At 35.5% G+C, this 19,058-nt stretch overlaps 1 protein-coding gene across 1 annotated transcript in view; it reads right to left on the bottom strand.

The window, feature by feature from the left end:
- VWA8 (von Willebrand factor A domain containing 8) overlaps positions 1-19,058 on the bottom strand; it is a 186,340-nt gene that overhangs the window by 10,243 nt on the left and 157,039 nt on the right. The window contains exons 38-42 of the mRNA XM_027674295.1: positions 12,126-12,234; positions 11,230-11,386; positions 8,773-8,881; positions 2,946-3,071; positions 883-1,041 (exon numbers count right to left, since the gene is read on the bottom strand). Of these exons, the coding sequence (XP_027530096.1) occupies positions 883-1,041; positions 2,946-3,071; positions 8,773-8,881; positions 11,230-11,386; positions 12,126-12,234 (660 nt within the window). The remainder of the gene's footprint in view (positions 1-882; positions 1,042-2,945; positions 3,072-8,772; positions 8,882-11,229; positions 11,387-12,125; positions 12,235-19,058) is intronic.

Here is a 19,058-nt window from a genome sequence, read left to right on the forward strand (position 1 = left end):
CGTGATTGTACTTCAGAAGACATTCTAGAAGCACATACCTCCATATGGCCTGATTTTGTCTATGAGATTCCATGGAAGAGCAGAAACCTGAAGGATTATGTTGTTGGTGGAACAATGTGAAGCAGACGTGGCTGAATTGATCTGGACTATGTTTCTACTAATTTTGTTTAGGAGATTTTACATTTGCTTTAGATGCATTATAATTCTTATGTTTGAGATGCTCTTCAGTAAAGGTACTGGGCATCTCTGTTCTTCCATTAAACACTGAATCTGCCCAGAACCAACTTGAGACTGGTCATTACTGTTTTCTTTATGGTCAAAGAAACATGCTCTTAACCTTGTTTAGGCTTATTGATACAAAAAGGGTATTAAATTTATTTACATTTCCTTTGCAGGCTACCATTAAATAACATTTGGAACTAATATCTTTCAGTACAAGAAATTATTTTCTTGCTTTCAGATAACTGGAAGAGAACACAAATAAGGACAAAGAAGTTTGGTCTTTTCCCATGACAAAGTACTGCTGTGTGCACTCTGGGCAGACAGAAGAGCATCTTTGCGTGTCCTGAAGCTTATATTTACTTGTGTTCTGTAGGTTTAAGCATTTCTGCTCAAAGAAACAGATAAAACCAGAAAAAAGGAGCAAATCTCACTAAATTGAAATCTTAAGTTCTTAGATTGAATCCTCCTCTACTGAGATGTGTAATGTTTCTTATCCTTTCACTAGTATTATTTTTCAGGTTGCTAGAAATAGATTATTGTCTTTATTTCCTTGTGGGAATGAATAATGCTCTTTGGCTAGACTGACTGCTGAAACATTTTTTCCACTGCTCCACACAGCCTGTGCAATAACCACAGAGCTCCTAGCCCAGCTGCAATTACCTTGAATTTGTGCTCATAATTCTCAAAAGCTTCCATGACCATGCAGACAGCCTCCATGGAGCGTTCCAGCCGTCCATCCACCCCATTGAAGCGGTACATGCTGCCAGAAACATCCACCACCAGGCGCAGGCGTTTGGGTTTTTGCTGAGGGCTCCCAGGCTGACAGGGAAACACAACAGAACAAACCCCAATATTAATGGGGTTTAAACATCAGTAATAACAGCTAAACATCAGTAATAACATCAGTATTAACATAATACTAAGCTAAACATCAGTAATAACAAAACATTTTAGAAAGTGAACCCAATGAGCTTTGTGAAGCAAGAAAATTGTATTCAGCAAACATATTTTTTTTTCTTTGTAAAAAAAAAAAAGATTTGAACTTCTTTTTTATTTCAAACCAGTTCCTTGACAGATACCTTAGCTCATTCTTTCCCTTCACCTTCAATGACTGGAAACAAAATACCTCAAAAGATTCCACACATTTCTCAGGAAAATACTTTTTCTATTTCAGTTTTGATTCTTCACATTTTATTTCAGTATAAGAGACTTTCAAATTTGCTCTTTCTGCCAAGGCTCATAATGGAAATGCTTTTCCTTGGCTTACAGTACTAACAGGGATTCGTATAAGACTGTAAAAACTTGTCTGCTGAGGTTAATAACATTCCAAAAATGCTTGAAATCTTGTTCTGATTAACTACTAGTTTATTCTTTATTCTAATGGTGAAACCATTATTTTTTTCTGAAAACAAATCCCATCTGTTTTAACGATTTTTGGCACAGTACATTTAAGGTAGGTGTTTTATTTAGCATGCAATGAGATGTGTCTGGATTCAAGTATGAGGCTATTGAAGATGATCTAGCAAAAAACCCAGTCACATTATAAACAAATAACTAAAATTTTTCTTTTACGTGTAAAGCATTTCTGTGCTTTATTCTTTTAATTATTCTTTTTATAGGCTGTGGCACCTCTGCCCTCACAAAAACATAAGGTAAGAGGGACCATTAAATCAAACATTTATTTTGTTTTTTATGCACAAACTTAAGGTATTTGTTTTTTTTTCCTTATTGAATTATTTTTACAAAGCCTTAAAACTGATACATGGACTAAACACATTTTGAAACAAACGAGAACTGAGGCTTCAATCACTTTTCCCTTATTGATCTTTCACACAGGCAGTGTCAAGTCCCATAAATTGTTCAAAGCAATAGACATCAGGACCAAACAGCATAAAAAGTAATACCAGGGATTCATCAAATGTGGGTAGTTGATATGCAAAAAGATGCTGTACTCAGCTATTTAAAAAAAAATTCTTTGTGTGGTTAAAAACTGCAATCTGTCATTAAGTACTACTGTTAAATATTATGTATTACCCCCACAAGTTTTGGCCAGGTTTTGTTGGTCTGATTCAAGTGGTTTCTCTGTTCCTGACTCACATAGGTTTAATCATAATGCCTTCTAAGGAATGGCTGAATTCATCCATAGGACAATCAACTTTGTCATATCTTAACGGCTTTTCCTCATACTTTTTTTTCCATCATAATTTTTATTATTGTAAATCCAAATATCTGTAGAAGTTGAAATTATTTGCATCCCATAGAATAAGGAAAAGACATTTGCAAACCACTCTTTTTTTTTAATTTCTAGAGTATCAGCACATTTGTTAACAAAAATTAAATTATGAGAAAATATCTTCCTTTTTTTTGGTAAAAACTAACAAAATAAATGTTTTCTGCTAACTGCCTTACGGTCATTAAAATACAAAATAAGAACATAAAAACCGTTTCACTGGATCAAAACTAAGCACTGCCTGTATCAGTGTCCTCTCTCTGAGGGTGGCCAACAGGAAATATGCATGTAAGACTATAAGAAGAGGTAAAGTAAATTTTCCATTCTGTGGTTGTCTCTGTATCAGGGACATCCCAAGCCAGAGATGATTCTTCTGAGTTTCTCATCCCTATAACTTACTCAAACTCAAACACACATACTGTACAGCCACTATGAAACCAGCAAAATGGTTAAGCTCTTCTCCACCTTTCCCTGTTTCTTGTTGGATACTTACTTGTGGCTCAAGTTCTCCCCGTCGTTTATATATGGCTTTTTCTCCTGTCAGCCCATCAATGATTTTGGCATCATCTAGCTCTCCAACAGCTTGGTGTCTCAGCCATTGTCTTTCCTTACCCTTGGCCTACAACAGAAAAGAAATCTTACTTCACTCAGTGACGAGAGTGTATGTTAGACAATTTAAGACCTACTGCAGATCACACATGCATTAATTTTCTTTGTAACAATGTGATAGTTTTGGCATAAGTCAAAGAAATCCAAACACATGTTCATAGCTCTCCTGTTCTTCTTCTCTGAAGGAAAAATTAACACTGACAAAGAACATGTTCCCTCTGTAACTTTGTCTTTTTTAAGTTGTTTCATATATGGAAGTTTAACTGTGGACTGCAGAAATATTAACCTTTCTTCTTGCAAATATGCTGAAAATCTGTGTAGCAAGCCTGTTCAGAAATACATACAACCAGAGGGACACACATAACTGATCATTTGTTATGCATTCTCAATCCAAGCAGCACAAGAAAAATCATTGGGTGACTTAAAGATAAAACTAAGCAGTATTCACCTCAGGCAATGGTAAATGCTTTCTTTTAAAACAGTATTAATAATAAACCAGTTATATATTTAAAAAACCCTACTTTTAAAATCATGGTACTCAAAAGACAGTCCATTAAATACTTCTTTTGTTTTAGTTAAAGGGACACTAGTTATCTGCAGCCTGACTTGATGAACTTGCATTACAATCCAGGAACTCAAATATTCATGGTACTCCTATCCACAGAGCATGCAATTCATATTGAAGACTCAATGTTATCAGGAACATATTTAAGAATGTTTTCAAAGGATAGCTTCATCATGGTTCATAATATGTAATTTCCATCTAAAGACAGTAAAGTCTGTATATACAGGTTTCATCATTTATTTAATTTCTGTTTAGATCTACACCCTAGTAAGGATGCACATCCTTGCTGATTCAGCAAGGAAAGACAATTTTGAATTTATATACATATAATGCTTTTGCCCTCTCAGCAAATTGTTGGTTACCAATTGGAGGAAAATCAAATATCCAGCAGGACACAAACTGCCTTAAACATTGGTTTTCAGGAACGAAAAGCAATTGCTCTCTGTTGAACTGTTAGTCTTATATGACAAATCCTCAGTGAACTGCAGGCCTGGGATTTGAAAGGATAAATCTGAGTTATGTACACTCTGAGCAGGCAGATAATGCCTTCTTAAGGCTCAGAGAATCTTTGATTTTGGGTTAAAATTTATGAGGTTTTTGTTTTGGTGTGTAAGACGAAGGTGTTCTGGACTACAGCCTATTGTCTGTAATTACTCAAGAGTAATTGACTACTTGCCTGTGAAAATAAGTAGGCAGAAAGACTACAAAACCACAGAAAAATGTTTTGATTAATTAATTTTAGAGTAGAGAATTTACATAGCTATGAAAAATACAGGTTTTTTAGTTAGCTAGTGTCAAAAGCTTTACAAATGTTTCCTGATAGGAGGCAAAAACAATGCCAATACATGGAAATCACTGAAGGGGAAAGTGGAAAGCATTTCTTAGGTTGTGAATTCAGTCAGTTGTGTTCTCTGATACACTTCCATGGTGCTACAGTCAACCTCACTTTAACCAGCTTTGGCCATAGGGCATCCATGAGTTTGTTTGTACCACCAACTAGCAGTTTCCACTATCATTAAATATGCGTGGGATGAAAGGATTAATTCCTTTGTTGCCTTCAGAGTTGTGTAATATCACAAAGAGACACTCGCAAACTCCTGGTGACTTCTACATGTCGCACCAAAATGTCGCACTGTAGGGAGGTTTCCTGCTGTGAAAAAGCCAGTGGCAAATTTCAACGCTCCAGCTAACCACTAAAAAAGTGCTCCTGGAGACAACATGCTGCTGAGTAAGCAAAGCCTGTCTAAAATGAATCATGCACCTTTCCAGGTGATGTAGCTGAGACGACTTTGTTCTTAGTCATCTTAACCACTCTAAGTACTGGAACAGAGGTAGATCCTTAACATTTCCTTAGCACTGATGTTTTGTCAAATTTTTGTTATTTGCTTCCTTTCAGTAGGCAGGAGGGACAAACAACAGAACATTATAAAGATTCAGCATCATTGAGCAAATAAATTCTCAACTAGTTTCACTATTCTTTTGACTGCCAATGCTTTAGCTTTGTGGCTATTTGATGTTCAAGGAACAGCAGTGTGAGAAGGCTTTTTACTATGGAGAAAGTTAAAAACAGTGTAATACCTTCTGAAGCTTATGCAACAAATGCCAGTATTTGAGCTGAAATTTTATTGGAGGAACACAGAGTTGACATTGTCTACTAAAATAGGAAAGAATGCTGACAAAATCTGATCTAACCTCTTTCCAAAATAATACTAAAATTATTTAGGCTACTTAGCACCTGCCTCTTCCATGCAGAATTCCTCTTAGGAATTCTTAGAAGAATAAACTCCTAAGAGTTTATTTCCTCTTATAAAAGCTGAAAAAAAAATTCTCTTAAGTATGTGTGTTATAAAATGTGCAAATATTGCATATAACAAAGAAGCTCCAAAGGATTTTTAAAATGTAATTTTCACATGTTTAAAACCAATGTAAGTTTAAAAGCACTTACAATTTTAAGAGAAAACTAGAACTAATACATATATATCTTCCTTTGATATTTGACTAGAAAGGGCATACAACACATTACTATTTCAATACGCTGCAACCATATAGATGAAAAAATATATTAATTGTGTTGCTTTTTAAATTAGAAAAATGTGCTAGATACCATATCTTATCAGCATGGGAGTGGTTGATCACAATGCACCACTGCAGTAATTCTTTTCACTGGAAGCAAATTCTTTTCACAGGCATATTTACAAAAAACCCTGCAAATTACAACTGTGATGTCTGTAAATGTCACAGAAGAAGATGTGTATGTGAAGTGATCACATAAATATGTAACTCGTAATGATATAGGATGGTATGAAACACTGCCAGTTGTGGTTTGCATTTGTTTCTGGGAAAACACGACAAATATGTTCCCTTAGCTGCTGAACACAAAACTGCTACTGACAGGACACAGGGTTTTTCACATTTTCAGTTCTCTGAGCCATGTTTATTCTAGGACTGTCACTATTTTATTCTTGCTGCTATGACCAGATAGTTCCCACATGGTCTAAATCAGACAGAGCCCAGTAGGCTCTGTTCTAGTGTGGGGACCTACATGAAGCTCAGAAGCTAAAGGGACAGTTGCCCCTGATTCCTTCTGTAATAATCAATTAAGAGAGAAGTACTTTCTGGAAAGCAAGTCACCTAACATTTAAGAAGGCCTTTCTGAGTTACTGACTGACCATAACCTTTTGAATCTGTAGCTCAGACAGACAAGCTTTAGGAGAGAGAGGAAAGCTCATCAGTGACTGGATTTCCTGGACTTCTGGCTTTGCTACTTCTACAGAAGATAAACAAATACCCGTAAGGTTTCGTTAATGTTGTTCAAAGACCTGACAGAGATTAGTGAGTTATAAAAAATAAAATGAACAATGAAATTACATTCTCAGACTATGCTTATGTATCACTTTCAAGGATCAGTCTATTCCAAACATCTCTTCTGCTACTACTAACTTTTGGTGAGCTATAGACAACTGGACCTGAATCCCAGACTCTCGATTCTAGGGAGGTAAAATTTAATCAAAATAACATATTTTAAACAAACCCACAAAACCAACAATAAAAGGGCATATGTTGAAAAGAAAATCCAGGTTAAATAAACATGGGCACCATATTTCTATTATGTAAACAGACTAAGTTTGAAACAAAGCAAACTCAAAAATTTTTAAAAAGCCAAGCTTGTTCCCTACTGAGAAGGTAATTTGGGATTTTTATAAAGTTAAAAGCACATAGACATCTGAGCTGCAAAGTTTACTGGAATGGACTGTGCCATTGGCTTCTTATTTGAGATATGAGGAATGTCTGACTGGTAATAGAAAGAACACCATTCTAGTTGAGAACCTGTGGTGTACATAGAGCTAGTCAGAGAAAAAGAGTTCTTCATCAAGGCTGAATGAATTACAATGCTGAAGAATCCAAATAAATTTTTTCCCTCTCAAAAAGATCATATGAAATGTGCTTGGACTCAGCTTTCCTATTAACAGAAGGCACTTTGCAACTAAGTAGCTCCTGTTATCATTTATCTTAATTTTCCTACAGCATCTTCTAATAAAATCCCTACCAACATCTGTATAAAAATTTAAAAAGTTAAAAATTTGCTTTCACTATTGCTCTTATTCTGTGATCTAGCTTTTCTAAACTCAGTGATTTGTTTCTTTCATCATAGATTCCGATTACTAATTCTGTGGTTAGCTATTATAGATTTTGGCAGGAAGTTACTAAAGTCTCATAAAATACTGAGGCTTATAAGATTTTGCCTTGATATTAAAATGACCTTTGTAACAAAGCAAGAGAATAGGTCTCCTTATATTAAAGTATGTTATATTTTGATTATGATTAACATGATCCCTGAATATAAGACTTTTGGTTCCAAGGGATAGATAAGGCAGATTAAAAACAGACTTCAAACTGAAGATTCACTTATTCATTTCATACCCACAGTATGCTTCCAATAGTATGTGTGCTAGAAACATGGTAAAAAAAAAATCTAGATATAAATGATGTAGAAAAAACCTGAGACTTACATCTAAATTTTTCCAATAGAAACCTGTCTATGTCCTGTACTGAGACACATATTAAGAGCATGCATCATCTACTCATGTCCATCTTAAATGTTCATTACGTGAGGAGTTCTCTGAATTGGTACATTCATAATAAAACAGGCTAATAAAACTGGTTCTCTGTGTATATATGTGATGGTAGTAATGTTGTTGCAGTTACAAAGGCCTAAAGATATAAGTAAGACGAAGAAATATTACCCTTCTTACTTGTAATACCAGGGAATTGAGTTTCTTGACCCAATGTGGAATCTGTTTATCGTACAAAGTAATTTCTTTCTATATGTCAGTTTTATTGCTGAAGACACAGCACAGTGACTAACTAACAAACTAAGGTATATATACACTAGTGGTTAGTAGTCTTCAACAGAAATATTTATAATCAAATATATCTTATAAGGAGTAAATTAATTTTCCTTTAATGTTCACTGAAGATTAGCAGATTCCTCCTAGAAACAATGCACTTTCAATTTTATTTACCCTGTATATGAACACTAGTATCAAAAAACTCCAGAAAAAACACCACATCAATTACCAGAAGAAAGGCAAACTGGCGGTTTTGATCTTAGGAGATTTGGGCTATACCTATTTTCATTAGCAAGAGTCAAAAACAAACCTGAGAAAAATCCATGTTTTCAGGTGTATATGCAGTAAAGCACTGACCTGGAGTAGGTGTCCCTTTTAATTTGCACTGGAGTGGAGTGTTTCTTTTAATTTGCACTGGAGTGGAGTGTCTCTTTTAGCATTTGCACTTCTCAGCTAAAAAAAAATCTTTTGGACAAGAGGTAAAGACAAAGACTGTGCTCTACACACCTTCACAAACTCTTTTCATACTGTATAGCAGTATTTTCTTTCACAAAATTGTGCTCCTGAATAAGTAATCTCTGGAAGCTGTGGTATGGGAATACTGTAACTTGTAGAGATGAGCACTGGGACCCACTTACATGCTTCTTTTAAATTAGTAATATGAAACTGTTTTCCCTAACCGTGATTATAGCCTCAAAGGTATGATCACCACACAGTAACAGAATAGTAGCAGGATAGTATTTGGGGCCTAATGTAATAACCTCACTATGTTCCTTTATTAGGGAATCTAAGATTACCTGCAGATTGTCTAAGATGATGCGGAGTGACTGAACTTGGCGTCGAACTGCTCCAGAGAACCTTTCGTAAGTTGATGCATCATATTCACTCATCTGAATCTCTTTCAATCTAAAGCAAAGAACAGGGAGCTAAGAACAGTTTAGAAAACAGGCATATCTTATATTTATTTATGTAAACTGAAAGTTTTGTACTTGATAACAGGGAAATTCAGATGGCAACAAGCACACAGAAGAGACAAATTAAAGAAGTGGCAGCTGCTTTTGTGATTTTTTGACAAGGCAGGTGTTCGCCAATGTCTACAGGGATTGAATCACATCAAAACTTATTAAAGTTACTAATCCTTCGACTTTCTCCTAATCTGCTTTAAAGTTTGAGAAGTAAAGCAGATGTACTGAAAACTGATCAAATTCGAAAGGTTTTATTGGCTCAGGTGTTGCTATCTGTACATAAAAGGATCATGAGTGTCTATTCATTACTTCACTGTTGGAGCATTTTAAACATATCCTGATTCATGCTTTAGCACAAAAGTTAGGTAAAGACACACTATAAAATCTGTCCCTGAAAACCTACAAATAGTAACTGTCTCAAATAGTTATCTTTGTGCTTCATAAAATGAAGAAACCTTGAAACAAAAGTTTTAAATGAACATTAACAAAAATGTACTCTGCCACATAGAAAATGAGTCATGTCACTGAACACTTTTCCTGTCTAGAGAGCACAACACCTGCACCATGAAACTAGATATATGCTTTTTCTATAAGTTTGCTCATTTCAAGTTCTGTATCATTCTTCTTAACATCGTAGCTAAGCAGATACTGCTAAACTGGTGAAATTCTCAATTGGAATGCTATTACAGAGGTCCAACTGTGAAGAACGGGCAAGGGGGCAGGTAGCCCCCACAGTATGCTAGGACTGTGTGCTGTTCAATATTGTCCATGACCCAACAACATGTAGCAAGGCAGCAGTTGTGTATCTGGCTACTCTACCATCCAGGATGTGGCTGGTATCAGTCCTGAGCAAAAGCATATTGGCCTATCTGTGCCTAGTTCATTTCAAACAAGCACTTCATAACAGCATAATTTCACTCACAGTGTTTTGAAAATATTGATTTTTAAATTAACTATAAATGAATAGTAAAGTATGTATAGGCTAATTATATTTCTAATTACAAGTTTTTTAATACCATCACAAGTTACTTGCCTGGAACATAAAGTATACATGAAAAATGCTGTTTAGACTAGTCCTTTAATGACAATATTAAAATCAAACATCAAATCTTTGTTGTCTTTAGTATGATTATGTCTTTTTATATTTAAAATTTTGTACAGTCATTATAGCCAACATTCATTAGAGGCAGGAAAAGGTAACTTTCAGGCCTATGCACTTAATTTCATGGATCCTGCTATCTGAGTTCAGCATCTTCAAATCTGTGAAGAAAACACTTTTTTTCAAACAAAAAGAACCTCACACACAGTTTTACTTTGTTAAACTCTACATCAATTCCCAGTAAAAGCTTGTTCAGGAAAATACCATGAAAAATACTGCCTCTATTCAAGAGTAGCTGCTAATTTCATTCTAGTCAAATAGGGCAATTTAAAATGTTTATGACAAGAAATATTACCTAGCCAGGAAAGTAATCAGTAATTTTCATATGAAAATTCTCCCTTCCAGATAATCCTGTATAAACAATGCAGTGAAATTTGCAGTTTCTCTTACGTTTTTTCGTCAGCCTGAGGACTCAAACCTCCTCCCTATTCTTAACTTTTACCTGTTAGTTCCCACAACTATCCAGGTGGTACAGAACAATAATCCAAGTCAAATGTGGTTTCATAATAGGCTCCATTTACAGCTGGTACATACCAACTCACTTGGTTTTTGCAGGACATAAATTGTTACCTCATGTACAGATACTCAGATTTTACAGGGCACAGCTGCACTGTTCCCACAGCATGTAGCGGTATCCAGGAATTTCCTCTAACACAAATTTGCTAAATGACCACACAGGGAGGTAGAAATTCATGAAAGCATGCCACAACTCAACTTTTGGCTAGAGACCTTTCAAACAGAAGAAATTTGCTTGCAATGGTCCATTTTGAAAGACATTTGTTAGGTGATAAACTCCTAACAACATGCCCTCCGGATTCATCTAAATTCACAGAAATTTTCATATGGTTTATCCCTTTTTAAAAAGATAAATATTGACATCACTGTCCTTATCCACCTAGTTATGTTTTACTCTACCAAATCACATAGTCATTTTAACAGTGCAGCTTAATTCAATAAAACATTCTATACATCTTGTCCAGAACAGTTAAACGTGTGCTGGTAAGCTCTGTTAAATGAGAATGAACAGGGTAATGTAGCTGATAAATGCAGTTAAGACAGAACATTCTTTTTAGCCATCTTTTTCAAATTCTTCTGGGAAATGGAAAGGAAAATAAAGATTTTCACATTACCTCTGTTTAAAGGCCTTTTCACCCATCTCTCGAGCAGCCCTCTTAACCTCTTCAGGAACAGCATCTTTTTCAGCCTGAGATACTTGATAAACCTTATGGCCCGCATCCAGTCGATATGGCCCACCTTTGCCACCTAACCCAGCAGTGTCTCTCCCACCTAACATGGTTGAGATAAAAAAATCATTAAGAATATGCATTTGATAATAAATAAAAACACATTTTCTTTAAAGCTTCCATTGCCATATCTTCAGATGTTCCAGAAATGCTGCCAACAATCCCCAGTAGAAATATTTATTGCCAAAGATTTTCAAAGCCAAACAACTATCATGGCAAGGAAGAACTCCCATGGAATACTCGTGTTTATAGTCCCTTGTGACCAGATCCATAACTGTTTCTACCTTGTATAAAGGGGATCATAGAACATAAAAATCTTGTACATCTCCTCAAAGCTCCTAGTCCTTAAAGCTATTCATCCCTAGAATTTGTTGGTTTAAACTGTTTCCAAACCACTTTATCTAGTGATCACTATTATGCCCTTTTAGAATTAAGATGCACTTTCTGTGTACTTCTTGCCTACACTACCTAAATAGTAGTAGCTGCAGCTACAGGGACATCTAAAAGGATGGGAAATGGCTCAACCTAGTTTCTGTAACTGCAAGCTTTTTAGTTCTCTGTATGGCCAATGAAAAGAAACAAAATGTAATTGAAGAAGAGATCTGCTATATACAGTTTTAGTTAGACACTGCAAATACTTCTTTTCACTGGCAATAAAGCAACCCTGTATTGGATAAAATAGCTCTAGGCGGAGGATGGCATTATAAAACCATTTTTGACTCACACAGCATCTCCCTTAGATATCTGGCAATAATCCATTAAAAAAAACAACAATGAAAAACCTGTTCCACCAGCCCACATATTTCCACCAACATGCGGCATGTTGTCTATATCCACTTTTCCATGTTTAGGGGAACTGACATCCAACCCACTGTCTCTCTGAATGGTTATCTGTAAAATAGATAAACAGAGCTGTAAATCTCTCTTATAGCAAAGAAAGCACTCTAACAATCTAATAATATGATACTAGGCGTGTTGAAGAGCTATAGGACCAGCAACATTCCACCTGAAGAGGACAACAGAATACAGCAGAGAAAAACAGGGCTCCCAAGTTGGCACATTAGACCCACACCCAAGCTAAGACGGAATCACTCAGTGCATTTAGATCATATCCACACTAGAAAAGTGCTTCCTGATAACCGCCCAACATAATTCAAAATCCCCCTGTAGACAGAATCACCTGCAGTTTGAACACTTCTCAGAGTATTGTATATCCATAGCACTGTACATTCATTTACACATTTAATGCACAGTTGCAGTTCCATGTTCATTATTGATGGGTAGATTGATCTTCCTTTCATGAACTAAAGGGACTAAAGAAATGACGTGCTCTTCTCTGGGATTCGTTCAAATGACACGCTCACGCAACTCTTACCTTCCCTGCCATGACCACAAAAGTCTACTGAGGTGGGTTTTCTAGACCTGCCTGCTGACAGCACTTTCCCCATTGATTCATGGCACAGCTGAACAGCCAACAGCTGTCAGATGGTCAGGGCTGAGTCACTTTAGGCTGGAGCTGGATTTAAGTGGGTGACTGAAGGTAAAAATACTCCTTCCCGTTACGAATTCTGAGTCATGTAGTGAATCAATGATTCATGTGTAAACTGCCTTTCAGTTATGAATCTTCTATAATTTAATGCCACTTCATTTTTTTAAAAATGAAACTTAATGACTGAGATGGAAAATTAATGTCTCTAACCACTACAAATTAACTTTCTTCTCATCTACCATAGTACATTTAATTCTCTGATCAATTTGTGTCCCAATAACTATGATTTACTGCCTTCTCAAAAGTTCACTGTCATGATCAGGGTTTTCACTGTAGTGCAGTTTAATCCTTGAATTCACTGTCTTGCAGACTCAACTCCACGCTGACATGAATTCCATACACATTTTTGAACTGAAAACATGTTCTCTAACAACTCTGTCTTGGCAGCTATTCAAAACATAATTTTCTTTCCATTTATAGAATTTATATCAATTCAAAGAGGTATGTACAATACATCTTCTGTAAACCATTAGTCATGAGTGTAAAATCAAGATCTAATCTGATAAATTACATTCATTTAACATTTGTATAGGAAGAGAGACACTTAACCACAACAGCACGTTACCCTTAGGGTTATATACTTTTTAAGTTTAAGAGATTTCCTCCAAAATAAACCATTCTTTTTTTATAACTGGTAGATTTAAAAACTAACAGAAACACAGGTCAAAAATCACTGAACTTAGTTTAAAATAAACTCATAAAACCAAAATGGTAATGTCAGCCTCATGAATCAAAACAAAATATTATTCTGTAATGAGAAACAATAAAATCATGCAAAAATTTTACATGTTCATGCTTCTGATTTCTTTATAGAAGGTTCTTTATTCTGCAAAAGGAAGCTCTGTGAAACACACATAACCATAACCAGTGATGCAAATGTCATATTCTATTTTTGTCAAGTTTTTCCACTAAAAAATTTCACTACACATTTTGAAATACAAGCGTTGTTTAAATCTTAAATGAAAAGTTCTGTAAACAATACAGCTTTACTGCTCATGTGTCTTTCTCATGTGTAAGTTGTTCACGAATAGTATTTCTAGTACACATGCAATAGACAAATTTCTAATATAAACCTATTTTACAACAGTGTTGATCTGATTAAAGTGGGTATTTGTAATTTTGAAATGGCATATGGTTAATAGATAATATTTTATTTTATAATGATTATTGGCTTTCTGTTCTTAAAAGGACAGTACATCCAACATTTCACTTCTGTTAAAACCTTGAAAAAAATTTCTTGAGAGAGAAAAAAGAAACAAGTGGTACAATCTATCATAGCTTAAGAATGTGACCTCTTCATTACCTTTTTTTTATATATATGGTTAATAGCCTACTGGATAAAATAATTGTAAATTCAATGACACTAGAATGGAACACCACCAGCAGATGTGTAAATGTCATGTCAGTGCACTGCAGTAGTTTCATTAATTTACTTATTTTTTAATTCTCATCTATGCAGACAAAAGATAGAATTCTGCTAACTCTTAACACTTTAACAACCAATTTTTATTAGCACTGGTTTGCTGGGGTAATTATTTTTTAAATTTACGATATACTTAGAAACGGCATTAAATTAGCACACTGTAGAATCCTCTGAAGAAAATCTTCTGAATGTACTTTCCTGTTTTTGTTTTGAGCTCTTAGATAATTCCCTTAGTGACTTATCAGGCTTTTCTCCTTCCCATTCCATGTGTTTTAAGGCGATTTTACAACAAACAACTTCTCTCTCCTCTGCAAGCGCCTCTATAAACTAAAAGTTAGACAAGCAAATATCTATACTAGAATTGAAGATATATTTCAGAAATAAATAAACAATAAGTCACTGAGACTTGACATGAAATCAGAGAGAGCATGATGAAAAAACTGAAGAGAAAAACTTCTGGAAAATGATACATTCTTCAGTGTGACAAATATAAAGAGATGGAAGAGCCATACATAAGTCACTCCTCTGAGAACTGGAGAAATTCATGACATTAGAAAGGTAGACTTAAGGGGTAGGATCCAAAACTGGAAGGATTATAAACCAGAGAAACTGAAAACAGGTAAAATCTAGTTTGTCTTGCTTGAGAAAGAAGACAAGAAAAACAAGTACTAAAAGTAGAGAAATGGCTCAAACAAACCTAAAATCCACCGTAATTTTTCCATGGTTGTCTGATTGGACTTTCTAAAAAGAGTTTTCTCTTACTGTTATGATGGATATTTTTCAAACATATAAATACATAATTTCCTTGCTCAAAAGTTGACCTGTTCACTCCTGAATATTTTCCGTTTGAATCTATCGCAAGACTTCCATGAACATTGTTTCTTTCAATAAGAGTTTTGACTAAGAATCTCTTCTTGAGGAAATCTGTGCTCTTCTTAGCTATACATGCACTGAAAGGCACTATTCATTACTGCATCACTGTGCAGATTCCATACTGCCTGGTGTGCATATCACGGCTTTGTGAAACAACAGACAAATTCAGTCAAGTAGCCTTGAGCTCCAGCTATGAGGCACAGGTCAGAGTACAATAACTGGGAAAACTGTGAATTTTTCCTTCTGAAACTTCCTTTTGATTTCCAAAATAACCACTATTTCCAAAACACTCATGGCACACGTTTCAATTGTATGTTATCTAAACTTGTTTGCACATATCGATGATTCACAATCAGAGCGTGAAAGCACTTTTCCATTCCCTTTGTGCAGTCTTTTCTTCAAAGTCTTCATCACATAAGAAGCACAACTCCCATCCTCTCCTGGGATACATGATTCTCATTTTATTCTCTAAAGAGTCCCAATTCTTAGTAAACATCAATGATGTTTAAATGATGTAAACATCCCTGATTTAAAATATTTTTGTTCTCTTATTTTCTTTGACAATACTATACTCTCAGGCCCTTATAGCAGTAAGTAATGCATACATTCAAAAGGACTTTGTGGCAGAGGCTCTGTAGGTCTTCCAAAGTCAATGACGCAAACAAACAAAAATTTTGTGCAAGAGGAACATGAAGATTGCAGGTCAGAAAGATACCAAAGGAATGTGCTTTTCTGAAGGGGCAATGGTATGAAAGACGTGCTTAAGAAGAAAACAAAGAAACAACAACAAACACCAAGACTTATTAATGCTTTGACTGAATTTTCTGGTCGAGCCTCTTACACATCCATTCATTCCTGACAGCAAGGTCAGCCAGGTAGGAATAGAACTAAACACTCGTTTTGCATTCAGTGAGAGATGCACAGCATTTGAACAACTCGCTCTATGTCAGTTCCTTCTGAGATATATGAATGTATGCCAAAATGGTTTTACATGGCTACACTGCTTTTTTTTTTCCCGACAACACTGAGATTCTAAGAGCGAACTAAGTAAGAGAAACTGATACAAATGCATTCAGTTTGCAAACTAAGTGATCTTATTATCCTTCATACAGTAATGTAAAAAAGATAAAGGGGCTCAAAGAAGCCAGTTACATGATTTACTGCACTCAACAATATAGTAAAACCAGTTGTTTCACATCTGTGTCAAATTTATGCCAAACAGCTACTAAAGGCATACCAATCTGTAATAGTGGTCACTGTGAAGATGAGTCAAAGCCTGGTAGTTTTGTCTAGACTTCAGCTGGTCAGACAAACTATGGTATATTGTGTACTAAACAAATCTTAGCTATGTTTGGAAGTGGATCTAGAACCGTATTCATACCACTTAAATGAATGTGGGATTGAATTCTACTGAATTCTGATGTGAAATAATCTAATTTAATAACATTAACCCCCTTGAGAGTAACGGAGCACTGGCATATTTTTGGTACTTTTATAATCTCTAAGTAAGAGACAGAAGCTGAGTTTGTTGATGATCACACAGCTGACCCAGATATACTGTGCATTGCCCTTACAAGACACTGTCACAACTATGGGAAGAAAAGGGTTTGCATTAAGCCATAACAAAATAACCCACAACAGAAGCGTGGGAATTACGGAGAGAGATGCTGTACTCTATTATTCAAATTATTTATGCCCCACACATACCCATATTTCATTCTAACATGAGTTATTTTCACAACACAGTACTTCCCTTTCGAGTTCAGAATTAATTTTCTTCTAATGTATTGCAAACAAAGCTCCATGGCCCTGTGAGTAAAACTGGACAAAAGCATTATCAAATTTAGCTGCAGCTGAATTTGTACAAGTGACCTTGATGATATTTTAGCATCCAGTAATCTTAATCCTACATTGCAATGAAACTGAGAACAAAAAAATATCTTTAAAAAGGAGCCTCACCACGTCAAAGGCAGTCCCAAGTAGCACAACTGTGCATTTCTGTATCTTAACAAGTACTACTCAAAGTACATCTGGCTTGAATGCATATTAACAGCTTTATTATTAAGATGTTTATAATAGTATTGAATGAGTAAAAGACACTTAGCAAAGTCAACTGAAATGAACATTTCAGTATATCTTTTATTCATGTTTCAGAGTATTGACGTTTCCCCATGTATTTTAAGCCCATACATAAGCTTATTCTTCAAGTCTGTTACAACAAACTAAAGACTAAAATTCCACAATTCATCTTTATTGGGGAGACAGGGAAAGAGAGAGGGAATTTCACCTCCTCCTGTCTTGTCCCACTTGAAATTTTCTTTATTCCTGGGAGGTCCATGCAGGAGATCTAATCAACAGCTCTCACTGTCTTAGATGTCCATACCTCCATTACCGATGTGTAAAAAGCTGACTCTCTAAAATATGTTCTAAGCAGAATATGTACTTAGACTTAACTGCTGGCAGAAAGAGAACTCATGGTTACAGGTTAAGAACTATCTTATAGAATTTGTAAACAGAAGTCAGATAAGGTTGAAAATATTTCTAGCTTTGAATAGAAAAATAATCAACAAGTGAGACCTTCCAGTAAAATGTGAAGGACTTCATCCTTAATGCTGACTGGAATGCGACTGGGATGTAGATAATTTTTTTGGTCATAGATATTCCTGTCATCCTACCCTGTAATTGACAGGTCTCTGTTCGGCACTGCAAACTGGCTAGAGAGTAGATGGTCTTTTAATATAGAAGCTTACTTTTGTATTCCGATGCGGTTAACTTCATTAAAATTCCTGAAGGGCCCAGGAGGTGTCAATGTCTCCCATTTAGGAGTGCTTGCCAGAAAAGCTCCTTTGTGGTGCTCACAGCAACAAAAGCAAGTTTCTGCCTCAGGACTGGCAAAGAAACCCTAGTTTCCAATGGGGGCAGGCTGCCTCATGTACAAGGGAACAGACCTTTCACCTCTTAGTTTTAATTATCTCTGGCCCTGACCGGATGAACTCATATCTAATCCCCTTACATAAAACACAATGGTTATCTCAATACTCTAAATACAAAAAGGGGGAGGGGAAACAAAAAAAAAAGTACTCTGCTCCCAGGCTAGCATCGTGCAGGTGTAAAGGGATTAAATTTTTACTTTAAAAAATGGACTGTATTTTCATTCCTCCAAATCAAATATTTCTTATCCTTAACATTCTCATCAGGAATGTTTAAGCAGAGCTGGGCATTCCTTAGAGGCTTTTACATCTTCATAATAGAAATAAATGGAATTACTCCTTGTTGCATCTGGTGACAAGGAACCAACCTCTCTTCTAAGCCCTTTAAGCATTCAGTGGATGATTCCACATAGAACACATTTACTAAAGCTGCAACCAGCATGATTTCATGTGTCACAACCTAATACATACATACAAATTATACAAGCTCACAGGGTCACAGTTGCAGTATTTACAGCTGTAGACAATATCTATGTAGGAAAATCTTTAAAAGAAAATGTTAAGGTATCAAAACATTATTTTCACATGCTCTTATTTTAGTATTAATCATAATACTGCATTATTGCATGATTCTTACTATTGATCAGAAGAAAATAGGAAAAAGAATGTGTGCATGAAGATTTGAGGTAGAATACAATTCACATGAATCAGGTGCTTAGTTCAATGTAAATTAAGGAGGTGTGCATTAGATTAATTAGTTGCATGATTAGACTGTCCTGAAAAGTAGACAGATGTAGGCAGGATCTAGGCTGGCAAGATCCCATTCTTCATTTACTCTTTTTATCATAAAGGACAGAATCCTTCTAAGATTCAAATTAGAAGATATCTCCTCTTATCCTAACATATCTGAGATGTGGAAGGAAAGAATTAATCTGCTATT

Source organism: Neopelma chrysocephalum, unplaced genomic scaffold (genome assembly GCF_003984885.1).
Source record: "Neopelma chrysocephalum unplaced genomic scaffold, ASM398488v2 Primary Assembly neopelma1_25, whole genome shotgun sequence".
NCBI classification, from domain to species: Eukaryota; Metazoa; Chordata; class Aves; order Passeriformes; family Pipridae; genus Neopelma; species Neopelma chrysocephalum.